Below are 24,119 nucleotides of genomic sequence, written 5' to 3' on the forward strand. Positions count from 1 at the left end.
AACGGCGCTAAATTCGACATAAAAGCCTAGTGTAGACCAGGCCTCAGTTATTGCTTACCCCTACAATGTCCTGGAGTAAATGCCATGTTTATTTGGTTACCTGACAGTCAGCTCAAGCACTTTTGCTTGAAATATGCCTCACTTTAACATCCAACTGAGGGGGAGCAATCACTTATCAGGGTAAATTTCTCCAGCACATACACGGCCTAAGACACTCATTACACTTCTGTGCAATTACTCCAATTATTTTACCTGTTATGCTTTAAACTTTTATAAAGAGAACAATTCAATTTCTGGTAGTCAGGGTAAATGCCAGCATTGATAACATCAAAGAACTGTCTTGGAAATCCGCAGCAAAGCTGTGCAACCACTGACAAAAAAATCTTAAAAGAAAGTCTTGCATTACCCAATAACACCGATATTTTAAAAAGATAAAGAATGTAGCTAGAACCCAGATAGTGTATAAATGTGCCTATATTTATTTTAAATACTCTACTTAATTTGATTTGTCCCCTTGCCTGTCACACTATGAGTCTGTACTAATCAATGCCGCTACTAGAATAGGTAAAGGGTCATAGAAACAAATAGGAAAATGAAACAAGAGTGCCTTTTCTCATTAACATATTTGCCAAGTTTAGGAGCAAGGTGCTGAAGAGCTACAGGCTTCATGGAGATATACCTATTTCATAGAACTGGAAGGGACCCTGAAAGGTCATCGAGTCCAGCCCTCTGCCTTCACTAGCAGGACCAAGTACTGATTTTTGCCCCAGATCCCTAAGTGGCCACCTCAAGGATTGAACTCACAACCCTTGGTTTAGCAGGCTAATGCTCAAACCACTGAGCTAGTCCTATCAAAACAAATTCCATAAAAGGACTGATGAATAGAGTCCTGGGTCTCACAGACCTATGAATCCACTCCTCTATCCCAGAGAAAAATAAAAAAATTATAAATGATTAAACACAAAATCATGGAATAAGTGTTAAACTTCACTGTACAATCACACTGCCTTTCACCAGGTGCCTGATCCAATGTCTACTGAAGCCAATGAGAAGACCCCCATTGAATCACATCCTAGATAACAATTTCATTCTTCTACATGTTCCAACAGGGGGCTTGCTATATGCAGTATAGGCTATATAAAATAACAGTAGCCAATTGCACTGTATTCTAGTGACTGTTCTATAATTACAAATAATTAACAAACAATCATAAGTTTTATAGCAGGGGTGGGCAAACTTTTTGGCCCAAGGGCCACTTCTGGGTATGGAAATTGTATTGTGGGCCATGAATGTTCACGAAATTGGGGTTGGGGTGAAGAAGGGGGTGAGGGCTCTGGCTGGGGGTGTAGGCTCTGGGGTGGGGCTAGGGATGAGGGGTTTGGGGTGCGGGAGGCTGCTCCAGGCTGGGATCAAGGGGTTTGGAGAGCGGGGAGGGGGGGGAGGAGATCAGGGCTGGGGCAGGGGGTTGGGGCGCAGGAGGGACTCAGGAGTGCAGGCTCCGGGCAGCCCTTACCTCAAGCAGCTCCCGGAAGCAGCGGCATGTCTCCCCTCTGGGTCCTACGTGGAGGTGTGGCCCGGTGGCTCTACACGCTGCCCCATCCACAGGTGCCACCCCTGCAGCTCCCATTGGCTGGGAACTGCAGCCAATGGGAGCTGCGGGAGTGGCACTTGGGGCAGGGGCAGCGCATGAGCCCCTGGCTGCCCCTAAATGTAGGAGCCGGAGGGGGACATGCCATTGCTTCCGGGAGCCGTGCGGAGCGGTCGCCAAGCCCGCTTACCAGCTGGAGCGCGGGGGCAGGACAAGCCCCAGACCCCGCTCCCCAGCGGGAGCTCGAGGGCCGGATTAAATCGACTGGTGGGCCAGGTGTGGCCCGCGGGCCATAGTGTGCCCACCTGTTTTATAGTCTCAAATTTCTTACGTTGATTTAGCCAGGCTTCTATATGCCTTCCACATTTGTTTCAGAAGTAGTTTCTATCCACACAGTCTTAAAATAGGCCTTTTATGAACCGAACAATTCTGATAATCTCTACATGCAAGTAAAAATTGATTTAGTTTGTTACATGACTTATTTACCCTCGAGAATTATTTTTTGCTGTTACTCAATGCCATCAGAAACAATTACACCAGTTCTCTTTCCTTCCTCCTCAAAGTCTTTCCTTTTAGAACAAAGAAAAATGTAATCTTATTTCTTTACATCTTAAATGAGAATAGCTCTAGAAATCCAAAGCTCTGGCAAAGAGTCAAGCACAATCCTGGATATTACTGTCATGCAATAATTTGATATTTTAATAATATGTTCAGCCTCCAGCCCTTCAGGATAGCAGTTCAAGAAAGCTCTTCAACAGCAAAAGTAGGCCAGATAAGGGAATGTCAAAACCTACCCTTGGTAAGCCACTGTACTAAATTTTAGGCACCATATACACCTGAATAAAAGTGTACACTGTACTTATGGGAATTCATGGGGCATCCATTCCTCCTTCATAGGCTTTAGTGTTAAATCCCTAGTTGGAGTGCTCATGCAATCTATTAAAAAAAATTTTTTTGAGGGAGGAAATGTCCACTTGGTCATATTTGAATAATTTAAACTCATGGTTTCTAAACATAGGGATCATGACCTCCAGGAAAGTTACAAACCACCCTCGTTTTCTTTACAGCCTGATGGGAGAGGGATCCTGATATTTTTGTTGTACAATGGGGTCACAGTGTGGAAAAGGCTTGGAACCACTGACTGAACAGTTCCTCGGCCCTAACACAAACTTCTTGCAGACCTTATCAACTAGCTGTAAAGAAAGGCCAAGTGCCTCCTTTCAGTAGCATCATAACCTGCTACTTTATATAATGGCCAGCACAAGATGCTCACACTGCAATGAGACTCGTACCCTTCCTTCACTTGAGACCAATTGCTTCAATCTTTCCATCATATTGTTTCCCACAGGCCAAGGAAAACTGCTAAAGTCCCAGGCATTCCCATAAGCCCTGACCTCTTGCCTAGCATTGAGCTACTGGAAATACAAACCATGGTAGTGGTGGGTGAAAAGCAAGATATGTGTTACAAATTAAAACAATTCTACACCAGGTGATCAGATTTCAGTTTCTTACTACTTTGTTGTCTAAAGACCAGCGTTTTAGTTTCAGTTTGGTTCGACTTGCATCCTGTACACCCACACTGAAATCAGGGCAGAATTAGACTCCTACAAACTAAGCAGACCATTGAAGTTAAACAGCAAAGCTTATCTTGCCACATAGGGCTTCTATAAATAAAAATGAATACCCAAGCTCTAATGTACAGATAAAATAAGAGCCGCTAGCATACCAGGCAATATTCGTCCAATGAGAGCATCTAACAACCAAAAGGATTCCTCTTCATTCTTTGTAATAAGAATCAGGTATCCAGCTATGAAATTCATGCCCTGAAATAAAAAGAAAGCTTTTATAATTTCTCCACTTACCTCAAAAGTTTCCTGTTTAACTTCATAATACCAAACATGAACTTCAAAGTACTGATTGAGTGAAATAAAAGGAAAAGCATTGTGCCTGCATGTTCCTTGAAAGATACCAGAGACAGGATTATTACAATTCACAAAATGGACAGGATAGAGGAAATCTACTAACACAGTCTACCAATTGATTAACCCTGCTACTCCTGGGCAATGGAAGCCCATGGAAGCCAGGGGAGAAAAAAAAAAAATTAAAGCACTAAGAAATTAAAAAGTAACGTATAGACTTTTTATTTTAAAAAATCCCAAAGCCCTTTCCAAACAACAAAATAGATTATTACTTTGACCAACATTGAAATGTAGCTATCTCTGGAGTGAAACTCACAAAATGGGTGCTTAATAGTGTGCAGTAACACTACCTAACAGTTATAGGCGGAGCATGGCCCATCCAGTTGAAACTACAAATGCAGTTTAGGAAAGCAAATAGGAAGCAGCAGAGTTGTAATTCCACCAGGTTTTACAGGTGCAGTTTATGCAGCTATTTAAACTATTTTTGTCCAGAACTAACAAACAGTATTTATTGTTTCTATTTGCACCTACATTATGCTAGATCCCTTTCAAATCACCGAGGAAGCCATAGTTCCTGCCTTACAACCTACAACAGGCAGACACACAAAGTGTGGGAGTTAGAGCTATATGTGTAAAGCATTAATTGGCCACATCCTGACAGTACAATGTGTTGGGCTTTTCATGGCAAGATTTCAGTGGAGAGAAGAAGATGTATAAAATATATAGACCCGGATTCAGGAAACCAACCCTATTCAGGAATAACATGTGTTTAAAATTAAGCATATGCTTAAGTAATTTCCTTAGAGACTATCTCTAAGGCCTGGTCTACACTGGGGGGGAGGGGGAGGTCAATCTAAGATATGCAACTTCAGCTACAAGAATAGCGTAGCTGAAGTCGACGTATCTTAGATCGACTTAGAATCACTTACTTCGCATCCTCGCGGCGCAGGATCAACGGCTGCTGCTTCCGTCGACTCCACTTCCGCCTCTCGCCGTGGTGGAGTTCCGGAGTCGACGGCAGAGCGATCGGGGATTGATTTATCGCGTATACACTAAACGCGATAAATCGATCCCCGATAGATGGATCACGACCCGCCAATCCGGCGGGTAGTGTAGATGTACCCTAAGTAATCCATAATATTAGTTTAGTCAACCAGTTAGTTTTAGCAACGTTATTAGGATGATTTACATTTATAGCATTTTATGCTCTTTTGGCTTTTAGAGTGAGAGGATTTTTTAAAAAGTATATTTATTGTGATATAAACAAGATGGCATCTAAAACAGTACATAGTGCACCAGCATGAGCGCACACAATTCCCAACAATTTTTTCAAAAGCCAATGTAAAATTGTCTTTAAATATTTACAGGCTGTGGAGGCTCGTGTCAGTTACACTTGTTTAGTGTTAATCTTAGAAATCCTCTCCAGTTTTATCCTTTTCTTTTGTATTCTCCCGGACCTCTTTCCCCCAAGCTCTCCACTCCAGGGTTGTCTATGGGGACAGGCAGTAACATTGTCTCACTGTACCCAATAAGCAATGCCAGCTACAGCTCAAGCAAGAAGAACACTGCGAAAACTGAAACGCTCAAAGGATTTTGGAAACCAAAAGTTCTTGTCTTGACTGAAATCCAATTTCTTGGATTCAAGTGGCTTTGCTCACTTGTCTTTTGACATACAATGCCAAAACAGTCTCTGCACATTTGAATTTTAAAATATTCACTCTGTTCTAGACATTTATTTTCAATCCTTAAACCTCTATACTAGTTGTTGAACTTTTACAAATTGCTGAAGTTGCCTGGGTCTGTGTTGCATCTCGGGTGCTTGGCCTTCTGCCTGTGAAGACAGCTATTCAGTTCCCATGCTGCCAGATAGTTTGATAATTGCATCCATGGTGATAAGAGACTATTTGGCACTTAACATAGCAGGCACAAAAGCCTGCTCTTTAGAAAATATTCACAAAGCAAAGAATTTCACTAGCTGTTCACACATTGGTAAGAATTCCATAGGACTACGGTACAGAATGGCAATTCGAAACTTGACTAACTCCCTGGTTGGGAACTTTTCAGTGGTGACTCGCCAGAGAAATGTTTTGATAATGCTAGTGTGGTGTGGAGGATTTACAGTTAGTATATAGTGCAAGCCAGGAAGAAATACACAAAGAATTGGGGGTGGCTGGGAGGGTTCACTTTAATTGTCTACTGTTTCAGAGGACTCCTGGCCCCATTATATGGTACACATCACCATTTATCTTGATGAAGTTTGCTGCTTCACTAGGACAATAGCCAGTTTTCTAAGAAATACACTGATTTATCACAAGTATAGGAGGGGAGGCTCCAGCCCTTGGTTTATGTAGTTACACCCTTGATGGATAACCCATCTTATGAGGGAACAAGGGGGGGGGGGGGAAGTCCCTTGGTCTCTTTTTAATGAGACTTAAATGGGTGTTTCTGTGCAGACTTAACAAGGTTTTAATGTAAAGTAATATGCATCTCTTCATATACCTGTCTTGCTTTATTTAGAGGCCTGATTCTGCAAATACAGGGATCAGAGATTGACCCTTTGCATTTTTCTCAAAAGAATATAGTTTTAAAAGCTTTGTTCTCTTAGGATGAAATATTATATATGGAAAAAAACACAAGGAATTTTTACTGCCACATTTGAAATTACCATTATTAACCTCAGTACTGCAATATGTCAGGGCCAAATAGTAAGTCAGATTTCAGCGACTTTGATAATGATTCTTAAACCTAGATCGATCTCCTTCTATACTAAATTAAATGAGCAGCAATTCAATAAATGTAATTTATACTCTTTAATAAAGGCTTGTTATTTTTATTTTATTATATCAGTTTTCTTGACTGGTACAAGACACATGTAAGTGCATATAACTGCAATGCAATAGGGAAGGAGAAAGGGGAGACTTCAAAGTTGAACTGAACAGAAGAGACAGTTTTTGATTGTGCCAGTTACTGTTCCTTTACGACATGCAAAGATAGCCACAAAGTTATTTCTATTTTAAAAAGTTTTCTGCTTGTTTTTTACCTTAGAAACATCATGAATCAATTATTTTCCTTCCTTGTATCTTCCACAGGAAGCTGTAAAGGACTAGGGAACTGGAGCAGGAGCATTCTCAGTCCTCTAAGAGTTATGAGTTTGAATTTTACACAAACAAATTTTCCTCCTACATGGTTGTCAGGAGTTTGAGTTAAACAGATGTTACAACCAAATCCATGAAAACTAGATTTAGACCATTTGTTAATGTCATATGACCACTAGTTCTCCTCTACCCAACAAAGTTCTCCAGAAAGACAATGGAAATCAAGACCTGATAATTCTCTTGTAAATGCAAAGGAATAGTTTACAAATAAATAAATAAATAAAATAAATAAAGTTTTTCATGCCTTTCTAGAACACCAAGTAGCAAAACAGGACACCATTTTTTTAGTTTACTGTTCACCTTTAGTGAATGAAACCAATTAATTCACTTGAAAAGGAAGGAAATTGGGGAAGCACACATTGCTACTTGACCTTGCTTAAAATGATTACATTTAAAATGGTTCAAATATGAGATTGGAAAGCTACTATGAGCAACTGTTTATATGACTATGTTTAGCCTTCCCCACAACCTTGCCTATCACCCAAAAATGTACTTTAAAATTAGCAACAATATTGTGAATGTCTTGGAATATCTTTTTAAATATCTAAGAAGTTACATACCTGGCAGTATCCCACTGTTTTATTATGGTGCCCATACGCTACTAATACATTGTAGAGTGTCTGCTGTAAACAGGGATCAGCAGTTTTGCGGAATTGTACATTATCTGGAAATGTTCTGTTCATGTCTAGAAAAAAAAATGAAAGGACCAAATTTAAGCCATGTTGCCATGCTCCCTAATAAATCTTAGACTTGTAAGATGTACAACTGAAATCTGACCATGGGCTCAGAGAAAAGGAGTCTGGTAGACGAAGTTAGCAAGAAACGACCTCAAACCCCTATTTTAGTTCATTAGCCTACATTCAAAAGAGATCCACTCCTAGAAAGAATGACCTCTCTAGGCTAGGGGTGACTTACAGTCTCAAGCAGGATTCAAGGCAGAGACTGATTTATGGGCAAATCCCAGGAATTGATTACATTTCACGTAACCCGCTTCAGCAATTTAAACTAACACACCATGTACCAAATTTATCTAGTGCACTGCTAAGGTATTAGCTGCAGCGCTGGGAAGGGACAGTCTCACAACAGATCAGTTTAGTTTTCAATGAATCAGAGTTGTCCTTTGCTGAACTTATCTATGTGGATTAGCCCTAAACAGTTCATTTTTAAAAGATTCTATTCTCATAACTGATCATATGTTGGACTCTAGCCTAAAAAAAAAAAAAAATGCAATTACACATTGTCACAGCCTGGAAAAAAAAAAATCTGCTTCTTTACTCATGCAAGGTCACACAGAAGGAGATTTTTCAAAGAAAGCAGAGATGCCTACCCATGTATTTCAAGTTTAGTCTTACATCTGATCTGTGATTAAACAATTTCAAAGCAGTAATTCCTTAAAGAGGCACTGTCAGATCAAATCTGGTCCAAAATTTAATTCTATGAAAATATGCTCATACTTTAAAGGAAATAAAAATCTCCTTTTTTTATTTTAATTCTAATGGAAAAACCTAAACCTGTTTGCTACACACATTAAACAATAGACCACTTCACTTTTGTATTTAATACACTTCTAGACACTTTCATTGTTTTAACAGAGAGAAAAGCAGGACAACAACAAGCAGCATGAATAGTGAAAAATAAATTTAACTTTTCAGGGCTAATTAAGCAAATAAGGCAGTTTGTATACATTAAATGAATATATAATTACACATGCAAACTCATGGGTGTATGTGCACATGCATCTATGTGTAATCGCACATATTACACACACACACACACACACACACACACAAGTGTCATCAACTTGTTGCAGGATCTTTATTGCTCTCTGGAGCACAGTGCACATTCATCCATACAGATTTTTAAACTGATTCTGTCCCTTTAATCAAGTTAATCATCACCTACTCAGCTTTAAGGACCCACAACCTAAATTTGCAAAAAAAAAGTCTCACACTTTCTGAAAAATCAGGCCACTTTAAGAGGTCTCAAGTTGAACACCTAAAAATCACTACTCGCTTTTGGAAAATAGAGGCCACTATGCAAAACCTGGTCAATATTCTGGCAGCTGGATTTAATTTAAAATGACAACAAAAGCAACTTCACTTTTATGGTGTTCAATACCCAAGGCCACACTAAATTATTTAAACATAACCAAAATGTTTGAACAAGCAAGTCTAACTATAGCATCCCACACAGATATGCCTGACCTCTGTACATCCTAGGAGATATTTTATCTTACTGCTTTTCCTTCTTAAAGGAAACAGTTTGTTATGACTGGCTTCCATGACAAAAGCTTAAAACTGGGAGAATCTATGAGAAGAAAAACCCGTAAAAATCATGGTTTGTGCCAGGGAATTCACAGTCAAGATAAATTCATTGGCCTAATCACCACCACTTCCTTTTAAAATCAATAAATCAGTTATGGAGTCATAGGACAGGGAAATACTGTAATTCACCTCCCATCCAAATTTAAAAATCAAGGAGACCAATAACCCTAACAAGCTTGTGTGACAGTCTGATAGTTATAGGCTACAGAAAACTTGTTTTGTTTCTGTTGGTAGAAATTGTGTGGTATCTGCATAATCAGAATACTTTTTTTTTTAAATCTTTCTTACAGTAAAGTTACAATAAAATGTTCACACACTACACTGCACATTACTGATTACTTATTTGGGATCAGGTTAATATCCAAAGAACCAGGCTAAAGACTCTGGCTTGCTGGCTGAGGAGCCCTTTTCCTCGGAGTATGCTAAAAAGGGTGACCAAATTTCTAAATACCTATCCTCTTGTTGACACATCTCTTGTGAACGTACTTGATGTGAAAGCTTTTCCACCACAAAAACAATCCATATTTTACTAAACCACACACATTTTTCCAATAAAGTGTGATATAAAATGTTATTACTAACAATACAAAAAAGGAATTTGTTGTTCTGTTTAAAATGTTGATCCTTTACTGGAGCATTAAGTAAGCAGGTCAGGGGATCTCTAGGATGCTGGCTTTTTGTCATGTAATCAGAATAAGTTTATTAAAGTACACTTTGGAAATTGCTGGAGAGATTAGAGCTGACATATGCCCACAGGCGCCGCCCCCGCAGCTCCCATTGGCCACGGCTCCCGGCCAATGAGAGCTGCGGAGGTGGAGCTTGGGGCAGGGGCAGTGCGCGGAGCTTCCCTGATCGCACCTGTGCCAAAGGCCCAGAGGGACATGCCAGTCGCATCCAGGAGCTGCACGGAGCCAGGGAGCCCGCCTTAGCTCCGCTGCACTGCTAATGGACTTTTAACGGCCCAGTTAGAGGTGCTGACCGGGGCTGCCAGGGTCTCTTTTCGACCGGGCGTTCTGCTCGAAAACTGGATGCCTGGCAATCTTATTTGTAGGTTGTCTACCAGAACTGTAGACTTTTCATGAGCAGAAAGTGTCTTAACATGTCTATAATATTTAGTATGCTGCATGTGCATTATTTCTGAATTTACAGAAATAATAAAATATACTGTCGTATTTCTTCCTCCAATGCAGTACTGCCAACCACAAGCATTCAAAAATCATGAGTCAGGCCCTCAAAATCATGAGTTTTTAAACATAAGAAGTTTGGAGTTCTTTCTACTTGTCTTTGAACCTTTAGGTTCTAAATTTTGTTGCCATCGTCAAGTTGCGGTAATGATTAAAATGGGATTCTCAGATTAATTTTCCTTGCTTTGATGGTGCTAATAGAAGTATCTTAGGTAAAACTATTACCTTAGTGCTAAAACTACAGCACTTTATGGAGCATGACTGCCAGAAGATTTTGAGAGAATCACACGAATTACAGATTTGTGAAGCGAATACTAACAAGATTACATATTTTTCTTTACTTTACCTTTTAAATCTATCGCAGCATTAGAAATATTTAATATAAAGCAGGAATGCACTGAATGGCTGAATATTAAAATTAAACAGACAAGTTACACTGAAATGGCATTCAGATGAAGCCAAATATCTGAATAGTGGACAAGAACACAAAGTTTCATGAAATTTAAAAATTGCGTAAATCTTAATTTTTTTCCTATTGTTATTCTTTCACCTCTAACAATTTTTTCCTATGGCATCCCAGCTATTGTCTTCTATTTCTTATACATCTACACAGAGATAAAAGACCATGGCACGGCTGTCACTGGGCTGGGTCAATTGACTTGGGTTTGGGCTGTGGCGCTAAATATTGTTGTACAGACGGTTGGGCCTCAGGCTGGAGCCCAAGCTCTGGGACACTCCACCCTCACCATCTCTCTTCCTCTTCTCAGAGCTCAATCCTGTTTTTTCAGTTCCTTATTCGCTTATTCACTATTCATTTTAATTCCCATTATCTCCAATTCTCCCTGTTTGTCTTTTCCTCCCTCCTTATTTCTTCCTATAACTCACTTGTGTTCCCTTTCCCCCCTCATCCCAACACAGCGCTTTGTTTCACAGACTGACTTAGCCAACCAGTCACCTGCTGTGCTGGTGAGATCCCTGGTTTTACTGCCTAGCATTGCAGAGGGATTGCTCTCATTGCCTTCGCTCTCTAGAGGCCACTTGTCAGGCTGACCTTGGACAATCATCTTAGTTGCTCCCTCTACACACCCCTAAACTGCAGCTCACAGTTCAGCATGGGAATACTGAAGCTTGATGATTTCTGGTCTGGACATTCTTCCTGCAGGAGTCTGGAAATGCATGTTCCAAAATGCCTTACTCAGGTATGTAAGGCAAGACTCCCACAAGCTGCTGCTGCTATTTTGTTTTAAAATTGAAAGCTGGAAAAAAAGTTATTTGGCCAAGGACAAAGTTGTTACAAAGTTAAGTCAATTACCCATTTCTAAGATAAAATTTGGTACAACCCTAACTTAAAGCACCTGATACTTTCAATAGTCATAAAAAAGAAAAAGAATGCCTGCTGGATCTGTCATCCTAATGAAACAACTTTAGAGCTGTGCGGACACTGAGGACAGCAGTGCACAATGAAACAATCACACAACTGTGCCAATTTGTGTGTCAGCTTCTTCAGAAAAATGTCATTATTACAGTTGGATCAGTCTGAATATCAAGTAACCGCAATCTACTTTCCACCACCACCCGCCCATTCCTTTTAAGTTTGGAAGGAGCATTGTTGAGTCTCAAGAGAGTGGTGTTATTACAGAGTTTGTGGCTATTCTAGTTTTCACATTAATCATTATTAAACCACTACTAAACATTTACAGAAACACAGCTTTATTGCCACACACACAATTTAATCTGTCACTCTTACTTAACAATACATAGTTGTTGACTATATGTATAAACATTAGGACATAACCTGTCTTGATTGCTTCCACCAGCGTGTCATTTTTCTCTCCCTCAAGTAGTTTATTATAGTATCCAGGGTTTTGTTCCATGTTGGCCTGCGCTCCACTTACAATCATCCAGATCAGCGCACGATGCTCATTGGGAATGCCTTTCCTGATATATCTCTTCACTGCAATGCAACAAACAAAAAGTTATTTTTCTTCTGGAAACAAACAGGAAGTTGAGAGGTTCTAGGAGAACTCTTGATAAGCATTCATTGATTACAATGCTTCCTCCCTCTTCCACGTAAGAGGCCAAAAGTGAAGACAAACATTTAGATTTACTTATTGAGTATGCAGCAGATTTCAGTGGCCAGAATATACTGTACTATACTCAGTGTCAAAATACAGCCACAAACACACACAAAACCCCCAATCTCTCCTCCCACAAAACACACAATTAAACAGGTGGTTTCCAGTGACTCCACAAATTCATCATAAAGCTGTCCTTTTCCACAGACTTAATGTATACATACTACAGGGAGAGTGAATTATGATCAGCTGAACACTATCCAATACATTAGAGTTTAAATTTCCCCCCCTCCCTTTTCATTGTGATGTTCTCTTGGATGGAGATTTGAAAATAAATGGTTTTCCCATTGATTTTTTTCTTTTTTCATTTGTCAAATATTGATTTTTCTTCTTTCCTTGTACTTCTAACAGGAGGCTGACATTGTGGTTTTTTGTTTGCTTGATTATGCATCAGCATCACTAAGGAGGTTAGCATGACTCTGGGATTAGGGTTTGGCAGTTCACTAGTGCCGCTGCAAAGCCCAGTAATAGAAACACTAGACCCTGCAAGTGCATATTTAGTCACTCAGGGCTAGTGGCTACTGTCTGAATGACCCTGTTGGAGAGCCAGGAGGAATGAGAGAGAAATAATGGATTTTTTCACATGATAGCTGGAGAGGCTTTTGTTTTTATAAATCCAGACCAATTCCCCCCCCCCCACACACCCCACACACACACCCTCAGATTCTTACCACGATAATGGGCATCAAATTATAGGTCTAAACTACATGCCAGTATCCTTTTAATATCTCTTCACCATGTCCTCTCTTATTAACACACACCTAAGCATGAGCAACAAGGATACAAGCTTACAGGAAGATTCATTAACACAGGAACAGCTAAAGTAATTACCTCCTAGGAAAGGTATCTGAATACTCACAAACACCTGCTGCTCAGAAGTGGTATTCCTAAAATACCAACCACGGCATTTAAAAGCCACTGTGAATCATGAAGCTCAAGAAATACTGTAGATAAGTACTGCACTACCTGATTTCAAGTGATTAGCCCTGCCTAAGCCAAGAGGTATGTATATGTGAAAGAATCTATGCATGCCCCTAAAAGTGTACTCACTTGTTAGGTTGAGGATTATTTGGTTTTATCATAACGAATATTATGCCTTTTTCTTAAAAGGATTATTCCAGAAATGTACTCCCCCTTGTAACTGGTCTGCTCCTGGCATAACTATTTACTCTGAAAGCCTAGCCAGCATCAAACATAAATCTAAATCAAATGCAGGAAGCAGGGACAAGCCTTTGACTTTGGTATCCAGTACAAGGGGACAGCAGCCCTGCAGCTTAACATACTCTCATTACTCCTCAGTGTCATTGTCCTCATGACAACAAATGTCCTTAGGCTTTCAATGAGAAAGCCCAAGTATAAGGGATATACTGTTGACCACATACCCCCAAACTCAGTTACAAACAAGGCCAGTTCTTCTGCAAATATTAGCACTACACATCAGAGCCTTTTTACAGTGCTGCCTCCCTCACGTCATTATAATGCCTAACATAGTGGATTTTAAAATAAAGCAAGAACTGCCCACCATCATCCAAGAGAAACCCAGCCTACAGAGGTGATACAGGAGCTCTAAAAAGAAAGATTAGTTATAATTTTCCAAAGTATAGTTTTGTTTTCTATAGTTGATAGGAAAGTGACTGGGAGGCAGGCTAAGAAAAACACAAGAACATTTCATAGAGTGGAATATCCTCCAATTACAATACTGGTAATGCTCCTTAAAAGAAGTTACATCTTGCATGATTCTTCCTCCCTCACCGGACTCAGACTGCAAACTAATCCAAAGGTCCTGATCCCACAAAAGACTCCAGAAGAGCAGGCCCCTGCATCCACGCAATGCTCCACGGACTATCAAGGTTGGCGGCACACTTGGTGTCATTTGCATGAACAGCAGTACATATAATCTCAGTTTAAACTGAGCCTGTCCACTTGTATAATAAATGAAAAAACCTTTAAACAAGGTTGCAAATTATAGAATCTGGTTTCACAAATATTCTGTATGTCCACAAACTGCAGACCCTTTTCCAACCCACAGCAGCTTAGTGCATTCGCATCAGAAGGCTGATAAGGTTTACAGTAAGTACTTTCTGCTACAAGTTGTTTCCAGCAGCAAGTAGGTTACTTGAATTTCTTACACAAGCACACTGTAGGTGGGAATTAAAGTAACTTTCAGTGGTCATGTAAGGCTCTAGTATTGCACCTCTGGTGCTTGTTGACCAGCTGTAAACAAATCAAAGCAGCAAGCTGACTTGCGACACTGTAAAGAAAGCACAGATTGCAACACAACAGCTGGGGGGGGGGGAGAAGAGGGGAGGAAGGAGACAACTTGTCAGGTAATGGGAGTGTGAGTGAGAGAGAGGAGAAGCAAGAAGAAGAACCAAGGCTGGGGAAATGAAAGACAGCAGGACTGAAATAGCTAGGACAAGGTGAGAAACAAGGTAGAGGGATAGCAAATACTGGGTGAAAAAAGAGCAAATGGAATGATGATCAAAATTCATATGACCCATCTTTCTGGAACTCTGTGATCAAGGATAACAGGATATACAGCATAACAGTTGTTAAAGCACCCTAATTAGTTTTCTTTCAAGCAGAACAGAACTATGAATGTACAAATGCCATGTCAGACACAAGGCATCTGCATGCAACAAATCAGCACATAAATATGCTGTATTTCCAAATTAATGAATTAGCATTATATCCCTTCTTCTTGTCAGTATGATAGGAATTAGGAGCCTGGGGGACATATGGGCCTGAGGACATATGGGCGTGGAACTGCCGAGATATCATACATTAAATGGTCCTTTGAGGTCCAATAGAACTACACTACACATTCTGAAAGGGTCTCAGATCTTCCCCGGGGAAGTAGAAAATTAGGGTGTGGGTTGTGGAGGTTCTCAGAGCGACTATACGAAAGAACTGTAAGTTAAACACTCCTCACTCTGTTTTGCATTATGATCAGTTTGCATTTGGAATAGACATTACAGGATCAGCAAATTCAGACTCCTAAAGCATCAGAGCAATGAAACCAAAAGGTGGGGGTCGGGAAGATGAAGGGTTCAGAGGATTAACAGACTGACTTGCCACTGTTCCAACGGATGAGTGATCCTGAAGGATAAGAATGTCCTCACAAACTGGCAACTATCCATATATGTTGGTGTCCAGTATGGGAATATACCACAGACATGGTGGGTCCTAGTACCAGTACCCTGGGGCAAGTGTTTAAATCAACACTTTTACAGAATAAAAGTAATCTGCCACTTTCCTCCTCCAGCGTTTCCAGCTTTAGCAATTTTGGGGTGTCACTGCACAATGGAGCATGGAAGATTTGTCATTAATAATGTGCGTTTACAGTAACTCCAAACAGGCTGCCTCAGCTCTGCTGTATTCCTTTATATTGATCATATTCTTTCTAAAGGTGTGTAAGAAAGTGTACTGTAAGCAATTCTGATTATCTTTAGTAAAAAGTTAGTAACTGAAAAATTGATGCAACAGCCATCCAGGATCTCTCTATTGCCATCATGCTTCATGCCCTTCATCCACACATCAGATGTAATGGAACCCCTAATTCCAGAAACAGTGGCAGAGATTTTACAAGTATGATGTAATGCTAACACTGTAGTAAGAGTTATTACTTTTGTTGCTGCATTGCAATAACTCCCCCCGTCCCAAAAAAAGTAGTAAGCGAAGCCTAGTGCTGATGCACACCTCTGAGGATTTAGGTGCAATTCAAGGACTTGTCTACCCAGGGACACTCAGGAAAATTAGTCCAAATTAACTTTTTAAGTGGATTAGTTGAATTAAACTAAACCATATTAAGGCTACTTTAATGTCTGTGCTGGGCACCACTGTGAGAATTCCAAATAGGATCCCCAGAAAGGACATATTGGACACATCATTAAGTGCAAAGGGAAAAATTAAGAAGCTTACACAGAAAAATTTCGCTCCCACAAGGAAAGGAAGAGAACTTGCAGCCTCACATGATTCCTTGCCCACAATACCTCCCTTTAATTACATTTCCCCCCTCCAGTTTCACACCCTAGACTTCCATACACTGGGCTCTTGTAAGAGGTTTTTGAACTGGGAATTAAGAGTTCTGTTAACATCTTCTCAAATATTTGCACCTAGCTCTTCTGTTAATTTTACTTTCTCTGTTTTTAAATTTTGATGATTAAGTCTTAGCACATAATAGTGCTTTTTAGCCGTAAGACAACCCCCTTTTCATGGATGGCGGAAAACGAGGCACTGAAAACTAAAGAAACTTGCAAAATGTCAGAGAACAAGTCAATGGCTCACCAAACCTGGGAGAAGAACTCAGATCTCCAGTTCTTTATACTTTCTGCTGCAATATGCAACTATCCTTTAATGAGGTCGCTTGAGTACACAAATATGTAAAGTACTATAAGCAATAGTAACAAAAAATCTGGTCTCTCACAGGTATAATCCTTCTTGATTATAGATATAGTGACTAAGATATTATGATGCACATCAAATAGGATTGCTCCCTTGTGAGCTTTAAATCAAATTGATTATCCCTAGAACAACAGCACATTTGTTTGTGTATTATTACTGAATTCAGTCTGTTATTACTTAGAGCAGAAAAGACATTTAGTATTGTGTTCTCAAGTGCAAGCCAATTTAAATTTAAGTTCTATTCTCAACACTGATTTACATTCAGGTCCAATAAGATACAAACATATAACTTACCTTTTAAACTTTTCTGTATCCCATTTTTCCCCTTTAGAAGCTTTGACCATTTTATTGCTCTTCTAGTCAGTATCACCAGATATCTAGAAAAGAATTCTTCATATGACACATAATCAAAGTCTTCTGGCCTTTCAAATCCATATGGATCAACCCTACAATATAAAAGAAGTTATTGTACGCAAAATTTCTCCACATGCAGATTTTAAAAGTATGCTTTAGTAAACTAAATTCTGGTGGTATTTCTGAAAAACAGTTATGGAAAATACAAAACAATGAACTGGAATGTATGTAATTTATGGTCAATGCCAGACTTCATTGCTTTTGGCAATAGAGAGATTCAGAGCCGAAGATCTATTTTGTAGACAATTGGCTTAAACTGTGACTAATTGGGAAGAGGTTTTCTTAATACAGAAAGAATAGGCAATAACAAATGCAAAGAATATAGATTGCAAAGGTAAGAGTCTATGGTTCAAAGATGCAAAAAATTAGTTTTTCCACTAGTTCTGTGCTAGTAAAAACAGATAGTAATAACTGATTCAATTATAAAGATGACCTTTAAAATGTGCTATTTTTTGTAACTTTTTGGTAATAACCTATTTAAAGAAACACACTCTTTGAAAAGTGACTACATAGTACTGGCCTCCATTTCCCCCTTCACCAGATCTACTCCATGTATGTGTGTGGCATCAGGTGTACTTATTTACAATAATTAGGGGTTTTTGTTTTTATAATTTTTTATTCCCATTAGCAATGAAGAACCAACACTGGCTATTGAAAAGTGAATTGGATATTATTTTGGCTCATATGTCAACTGAAGTGGTGACAGATCCCACCTGTGCAAAATACTTTGTGTGGAAGGAACATTACACTTGCCCCAGTGAAGTCAATGGGTCTTTGCCTGGGCACAGGGATCCACTCATGCAGAGCGGCTTGCAAGATGTCAAGGCCTAAATTCCAACTGTGAGGGCAAATTCAGCTGTCAGTTACACAAGTCCAGCCTTCAATAATGACATATGGAATTGCACGGGTGTAACCATAGGGAGAATTTGACCCATTGAATCTTTTATTGGTGGTGATACATGAGTCAGAAGAAGCACTACTGGATGTTCAGACCCACTGAGTTTACAGGGCTGGCAGTTTCTTTCATTTGTATGCTGACCAAATGTGATGTGGAATCAGAGAGACAGATACAAACATTGAACCCTATAATACAGTTTTTAGAGTCAGAGTCACTAATCATTTAGTCATGGTCTTATTCGGAAAAGTTTTTTTTTTTATTTTTCATTAGTTTTATAATTAAAGAAACCTTTCACATTCATACACACAGCATTAAGACAATTCAAGAAAGCATGACTCTTCAACCCACTCATGTCATGTTTAGGATTCTGATAATGAAGGTAGAGAACACAGATTCATTTCATAATTCAGTCTGACTGTTGGGAAGCAGGAAGGAGACAGGTTTCAAAAATTATGACAATATTCTCCTCAACAGTTAGGTAATCCCACATCTACAGGCACTGTGCCTTATCCGAAGTCCTGGGTGGTCTCCTGATTTTACAAAATTTTCTTGTTTGTTGTTTAACAGAAGCTTGTATGTCTGTCAAAGCCATTAATCTATTATTTTTAAGAGATTCTTTGTTCCAGTGCATCACTAATGGTTTTTTGGAAACGGAGAGAATGACACTGACAAACTTCCCTTCGGAATGTATTTATCCTCTCTAAACCCCCACTGCATGACACCCTTCTAAGCTTTATTTTACAGTAGTTAATATTCACATTTCTATATTTACTATCTCTAACCTTTCTAGCAACAGGTATATGTCATTAATACAATTATACAAAACTGTTTTACATCTGTTTATGGAGAATGTCTTGTAAGACAGATATTTAATTACTCCTTATTAATCTCTTCCAAAGTCATTCTTCCATAGACTTTGCTTTGCCCCAAACCTTTCATTGTTCCATGTAAGAAACTGATAGAAAAGATACCACTTTGAAGGCCCACTACCTAGAAAAAGTCTCTCTTTCCAAAGGACTGAAAGTTGGGTTTCGTGGATTCTGCTTTTTTTCCTTCTTCCAGTTGAAGAAATGGTTTAAATATAAAAAATAAATAAGCAAATGATTAAACAATATTTTCAATTGCTACACCTCCTTTCAATTTTTATGGGCATTAAAGGTTATCTACCAAGAGAAAATCTTAACAGAACATATGCCCCTGTGTAAGAGGCTTTTGAATGTTAATCTCAGTTTTGTTTTTTGTGGGTTTTGGGAGCGGGGGACTTTACAGCCATTTAATCCAGTGAAGTGCCAATATATTGTGATATAGCCCTCCCTAAGAGAGAAAACCTCAAAAACATGGGCTTACCCAGCACAGTGAAAACACTATTGCTAATTATTAAGGAAAATCTCAATGGTGCTGTCTAGCTGCAACAACGGGAATGAGGGCAATTTTGATCAATAAGTAAAATTGCAGCGAAAGTGCCATTTCTTGGGGGGGGGGGGGGGGGAACTCCCACCAAACGCGCCCTTCAGCACAGAGCCAGCCTTTGCCAGCGTCCTCAGCTTTAACCCAGACTACGGAGGAGTCTCCCTCCAAACAGCAGTGAGCTGCGAGCCCGCTCTCCGGCTCCCTGCCTGCAGCACACCCGGCACCTACCCAAACACACAGGGGAGCGAAGTACAGCGCTAGGGCGTGAGCGCTTAACAAGGAAACGAGCCCCCCCAGAAGCGGACCCCCGCCCCAGCCCGGGCATGTGTACCTGGGAATGCCGGCCCCAGGCTCCCGCGCGCCGCCTTCGCCCTCCTCCATGGCCGGGCAGCGCTGGGGGCTGCCCCGGCAGAGACGGTTCCGCGCCGCGCTGGCCCGGCGGCGGCAGCGGCACTAGCGGAGCGTGCGGACCTGAGCGGAGTTTCTCGCCGGGGCACTCCAGCGGGAGCGAGCCGAGAGCGAGCTCTCCTCACACAGGGCAGCAGCGGCGGCAACAGCGCCTCCTCCGCCGCCGCCGCCGCCTCGGGACCGGCCCCATAAGGAGCAGAGGCTCCAAAGTTCAGCCCCTCGGCGCCCCGGGCGCTCCTTCTTCCGCCCCCGCGAGAGCTGCCGTGACACACCGGAGAGACACGCGGGGAGCCAGCGCTTGGCCTCGGCCCGCGGGCAGCTCCCGTGCCAGAGCTGGCTCGGCGCAGTGCCAAGGCAGCTGCCCACGGCCCGCCCCCACCTGGGCGGTCACCTGAGGCGCTGCTGCCCCCGGGAGCCCAGCCCCAAGTTGCGGAGGTTGCTGCTCCGGCAGCGCAGCGCGATGCAACCCCCTCGGGGCCGGGCTGCCTCCGGGGCAGAGCCCTTGTCTCCAGTGACTCCGCCTCACCTGCCCCTCCTCCCTCCCCTCCACCACTGCTCTTTCCCTTACTCCCGACTCTCAGAGGGCGGGATCCCGGGCCCCGCCCGCTGACTCCTATGCAGCCGGCCGGGAATCAGCGGGCGGGCGCTGCAGCCTCTTCCCGCCTCCCTGCCCGCACTCGGGCCCAGCCTCCCTTAGCAGGGTCGGGCTCGCGCCCTGGCGAAGAGGGGTCGGTGCCTGTCCGGTCCCCGCGCTGCAGCGGAGCTTCTCCGTTTGCAGCTGAGCTGCTGAGACCAGCCCTGCCTCTCTCGCTGCTGCGCGGGACTTGGCCAGCCTTGCACCCACCCCCACCTATGGCCCCATGCGGATCACGGGAGTTTGGCTGCAGATCCCGGTGGGAGCGGGCGGGATGATGCCCCCAGACTCTGGCACTTCACTGGCTCAGCAGCTGCAGGCTTCACCTTCCCAGGATGGCATAAAAGGTTGTTACAAAGAGGAGGGAGAAAAACTATTCTCCTTCACCTCTAAGGATAGGACAAGAGGTACTCCTGGAGGGAATTCTGTGCCAAAAAATTAAAAAGGCTGTGCACAATATTTTAAAATTCTGCAAATATTTTGTCAAAATAACACTATATAATCACTAGTTTCAATTATTTTGATAATTTATTACAAAATACCTGTCATCATCAAGTATGTCTGTAACAATACCAGACACCTGGCAACCCTACCCCTAGCCCACAAGCTCTTACCCCCTACTCCTGCACCACCAGCCCAGACACTCACAGACCCTACCGTCCTACAGCCCAGGGATCCAGAGGAGAAACAGCCTGATGCTGGGTCCCAGGCTTCCATGGCACCACCTCCCTCCTTCAGGGCATGCTGAGAACTGCAGCTGCTGGGTGTTGGGATGGTGCCAAATTGGTGTGACCATACTGAATGAATGGTGTGTAACTTGACATGACTTAAACATGGCTGCAGAGGATCCTGGGAGCAGGTTCCCTTTAAGCAGAAGCAAATTTAATAAAGGACTGGTAAAGTCTGCATGTACGATCAATATTGAACCTATTGGTCAGCAAATATGGGCCCATGCAAAAGTAAATATAAAGTTCCAGCATGGAGTACAGGTCAACCTGGTTTTAGCAACCTTACAGCAAGTACATCATGCAGAGAGCCAGAGTGAATGATTGCTGAGTGAGTAAATGTGGGGTGGGGTGATGTTCATTTGGTACCACCACCTCCAACCCCTTCTAAAACACTAAATTAGGTAAAATTAGTAACCACATGCCCACTGGGCATACTTGTAAGACATGTGACTCCTTTGAGGAAAAAGCATATAAGAATCAAGCAAAGTAAATTACTGTGGTTGGGATTCCTTAACGAATGCTTGAAGAAGCAACGCTGCTAGACAGAGTAGCCAAAACTCTGCTCTGCGGGCTTGAGTAGAACTGTGAACCAGAGTGGTCTCAAGGCAACCAAGGTCTTGCCCTGAGGGAATCTGAGACAGACCAGAGGGCTGAGGAGAACAGATCTGGAGAGAAGAAAGTGTCCATAGAATTGGAAACTACCTTCTGTTTGCCAAGCAGGAACTGTGTGAGGCTAGTGCAGGGCCTGTTTGTGAAAGAGAGGCTTGCTAAGAGGAAGGTATAGCTCTTAATGTATAGTTCTTAATGTCTAACCTAGGAGTTATGTGCTTAATGTAATCCTTTACCGCTTGTGTAATTCCTTCTCAATAAACTGCTGTGTATTGAAGATAATTATTGTGGACCTTTTTCACTGGTATGACAGTAATCCACCAGGAGCCAGAAAAGATCCATTTCAGGGGTAGTAGCACCCCCTGTTTTCAACACTGGGAACCTTCCAGTTCCTTCCCTTGCCCCCAGCTTTGTCTTCTATTTGCAAGCTGGGCTCTGCCGGGTCCAGCAGCCCCTAGTGGTGCCAACATCTCTGCAACCTGTTTTTTGGGGAGGAGGGGGAGGAAGGAAATTATGCACACCCAACATTAATTTCTGGAAAATTCTGCATTGCGCAGTGGTGCAGAATTCCCCCAGGAATAAAGAGGCAATGGGCTTAAATTTCAGCAAGAGAGGTTTAGGTTGGACATTAGGAAAAACTTCCTAATTGTCAGGGTTGTTAAGCACTGGAATAAATTGCCCAGGGGGGTTGTGGAATCTTCATGATTGGAGATTTTTAAAAGCAAGTTAGACAAACACCTGCCAGGGATGGTCTAGATCAGTGGTTCTCAACTAGGGGTCTGGGACAACCCTGGGGGGCCACAAGCAGGTTTCAGGGGGGCTGCCAAGCAGGGACAGCATTAGACTCACTGAGGCCCAGGATAGAAAGATGAAGCCCCACCCCTTGGTACTGGAGCCCTGCCACCTGGGGCTGAAGCCAAAGCTTGAGCAATGTAGCTTCTGTGGCATAAGGCCCCAGGCAACTGCCCTGCTTGCTACCTCCTAATACAGACCCTGGCTTTTATATGCAGAAAATCAGTTATTGTGGCACAGGTGGGCCGCAGAGCTTTTCTAGCATGTTGGGGGGAGGAGAGTAATCAGAAAGAAAAAGATTGAGAACCCCTGGTCTAGATAATACTTAGTCCTTCCATGAGGGCAAGGGACTGGACTAGATGACCTCTCAAGGTCTCTTCCAGTCCTATAATTCTATGACTGGGACTTGCGCTGAGCCCAAGTAACAAGGGTTTGTAGGGCAAAGCAGGGGAGTTCTGCAGTGGGAGGAGAAAACTCTCACCAGCAGGCACCTGGTCCCTTTGTGCCATTTCCCTAAGGACTTTATGTTAAACCATCCTTATTTTTGACCCCCCCCCCCCCCCCCCCCCCGCCCCGTCCTCCTCCCCCCTGACTATCAGTGGCCAAGTTCCCAACATGCAGGATTGGGCCCTTTAGGAGATGCGTGAGCTCAGGATCATGTCTAAGGGGCTTATGTATTTTTCCCTGGTCACAGACGGAGATGAACTCTAAGTAACAGCCTTTCACTGATGCTAAAAGCAGAAACTCCTAAGCTGCCAGGGCAGTTTTAGATACTGTGCTCCGCATGGCCCACCCACACAGAGCAATTTGCAGGATTGGTTCAGTATGCAGGCAGGTTTTAAAGATAGAGCAAAAAAGTGTAACCTGTATGGCAGAAATATCAATTGCATTTTACAAAGTAACCAAAACAGGTCTCTGATTTTTCATTTTTTTTTCTTTAAAAAAAATTGTGTAATATTAATTTGATTTTTTTTTGGTTTGGTTTAAAAACATGTATTGTTATTTTTAAAAATGACTTTAGTTTATTAGTTGCAATGAATTCTTCTCCTCTCTTAGGTCTTAATCCTACAGTAGCTGCATAAGTCTTTCCAGGATCAGGGCCTAAGTGAATTGCACAAGGCCACACAATCCTGCCCTTGGTCACACTGGGGCAAACCTCTCAGCCCACAGAGAGCCCCACTGAAGTGGCTGTGGTTCAGCACAGGTGCAGATGTCTGCGTCTGGCCATGCAGAGCCATTTGCAGGATCTAACCTTCAAGCATGTGACTAGTCCCATTAACTTCAGTGTGACTAGTCATATGAGTAAGTTACAGATCAGCATAAGCGTTTGCAGGATGGGGGTCATGTTTTAAAAAGTGGCCTCAATTGTGGCAGCCCAACATTAGATACCTAAGACATGATATTCAGAGGGGCTGAGCAACCACAACTCTTGCTTACCTCAATAGCAGTATGGATATTCACCATCTCTGAATATCAGACATAGGGTGACCAGATGTCCTGATTTTACAGGGACAGTC

At 42.0% G+C, this 24,119-nt stretch overlaps 1 protein-coding gene across 1 annotated transcript in view; it reads right to left on the reverse strand.

Annotated features, from left to right (window-relative positions):
* GRTP1 (growth hormone regulated TBC protein 1) overlaps positions 1-20,355 on the reverse strand; it is a 52,019-nt gene extending 31,664 nt beyond the window's left edge. The window contains exons 1-5 of the mRNA XM_024219562.3: positions 19,763-20,355; positions 17,004-17,155; positions 11,966-12,124; positions 7,223-7,347; positions 3,315-3,411 (exon numbers count right to left, since the gene is read on the reverse strand). Of these exons, the coding sequence (XP_024075330.1) occupies positions 3,315-3,411; positions 7,223-7,347; positions 11,966-12,124; positions 17,004-17,155; positions 19,763-19,812 (583 nt within the window). The 5' untranslated portion in view covers positions 19,813-20,355. The remainder of the gene's footprint in view (positions 1-3,314; positions 3,412-7,222; positions 7,348-11,965; positions 12,125-17,003; positions 17,156-19,762) is intronic.
* Positions 20,356-24,119: the final 3,764 nt, after the last annotated feature.

The sequence above is a fragment of the Terrapene carolina genome, unplaced genomic scaffold (genome assembly GCF_002925995.2).
Source record: "Terrapene carolina triunguis isolate 2854851 unplaced genomic scaffold, T_m_triunguis-2.0 Scaffold21, whole genome shotgun sequence".
NCBI classification, from domain to species: Eukaryota; Metazoa; Chordata; order Testudines; family Emydidae; genus Terrapene; species Terrapene triunguis.